The 1,614-nt window shown below is 41.5% G+C and overlaps 1 protein-coding gene across 1 annotated transcript; it reads right to left on the reverse strand.

Annotated features, from left to right (window-relative positions):
• Positions 1 to 248: 248 nt before the first annotated feature.
• On the reverse strand, positions 249 to 1,083 carry LOC103509188 (paired box protein Pax-6-like; the record flags this gene model as incomplete). Its single annotated transcript, XM_008473783.1, has 2 exons — positions 249 to 418; positions 1,063 to 1,083. Coding segments are annotated over 2 exons (191 nt in total), but the record flags the coding sequence as incomplete, so codon positions are not given.
• Between the last annotated feature and the right edge of the window lie 531 nt (positions 1,084 to 1,614).

The following is a 1,614-nucleotide window of genomic DNA, read 5'->3' on the forward strand; positions in this document are numbered from 1 at the left end:
TATGTAGGTAACTAGGAGTCTGAGGGAGTTCTTTAATCTACATGCAATATCCTTTATCACTTTCAGGTAGACATAACAGGTAGTTACACCAGATCAGGTCCGCCTGTCAGGCCTAACTGATGATGAGCACACACTATATGTAGGTAGACTTGACAGGTACGGCTGATGAGGTGCGTCAGATCTATCTGATAGTCAGTGGCTGGCCTTACCAAGTGAGAAAAAGAGTCAAAATAACAAACAGTGATCACTTACCTTCCTAAAATTTTGGACACACACCCGTTGGAAACCTGCAGGATGCGCGATATATCACAGGGTCTGGCTCCAGAATGAGCAAGCTCGACTATTTTCTGTCGGGTGGAATCTGGTAGAGGACGGCCACCGACAAACACTCCCCCTAGCTGATTGACCCCACTGTGACCTGTGAACCAAAACACTCAAACTTGACACTTTTCCAAATGGGCCCAGCTTAAGTCCATACACGAAAAGCCCACTCTGAGGCTTAAGTGTGCGGGCAACTACCCCGAATGGGTTCAGCTTATACGAATCTACTAATCTTTCCAAGTAGGCTCTCTGATGATCTTGTTTGCTTAAGGTCTGCCACACAATTTTCAGCCGCTGAAGAAACCTGGTCTGAACCAGACGGTCAATAGCGACCGTAAGGGTGTGTCATAGTCGACCGGCCGTCGATCGATATCGATCAACGAGGTGAATCTATGTTGTCGAGGCAGTGTGGACGGTTCAGTCGACTTCGATTGACGGCCGGTCGACTATGCGTGGACACAGCCTAACGTGTGGAGCTGACATCTCAGAGGATTTTGCTCCATCTATTCTCCTTTTCATCGGTTCGTGTCTCTGTTTATTAGGTACTTTTTAGATATACTTGTACGAATGTACGCGTATGGCGTTATTACTGAACCGAATGCTCCTAATTGAACGGCCAAATCCTTGACCTTTACAAAGTCCCTAATTCGCCCACTTTTACCGCAATCAGACGATCAACTTTTTCGCACACTGAGTAATTCGAACTTCAACCTTCTTTCGCGAAATATAATTCGAACTTACCTTCAGCAATGTAACTGAGTCCTGCAACAGGGAAAGAACACAAAAGGGTGTAAACATTTTAAAGTATTCAGTTTTCATATAGGATAGAGGGCAGAGATAATTCTCATGATTTCGGAAATCAAATCGTGATAGGTATAATAATGTACAATTTAGGATGCAGGCACATAATCGTACACCTACAATGGTAATGAGAATTTTCCATTTTTCATAAGCTGTACATAACAAAACCTGGGTAAGCCAGCGCAGATGGAAATAAAGCTAAGAAATTGAAAGGCCAATGTTCTCTTGCAATAAAACATGGTAGGCAGGATGAGCTTCTTTATTAAAAAATTTTTCCTTCTTTTTTTTAAGAAAGAGAGAGGAATTTTCGAATACTTTCAAGTCGAGGAGGAGAAAAAAATGGAAAAAAATATTTCAAAGAGCTCTCAGAAGCTAGTTTAGCCTGAAGTCGAGATATTATGTAAAAAACAAATAAAAAATGGGACTAAGAAAATTAAAAAAAGAAAGTTTAAAGTAAAGTACTCCCCATTTTAGATGTTTTTTATGCGCTTA

This window comes from Diaphorina citri, unplaced genomic scaffold, assembly GCF_000475195.1.
Source record: "Diaphorina citri unplaced genomic scaffold, Diaci psyllid genome assembly version 1.1 scaffold472, whole genome shotgun sequence".
NCBI lineage: Eukaryota > Metazoa > Arthropoda > Insecta > Hemiptera > Psyllidae > Diaphorina > Diaphorina citri.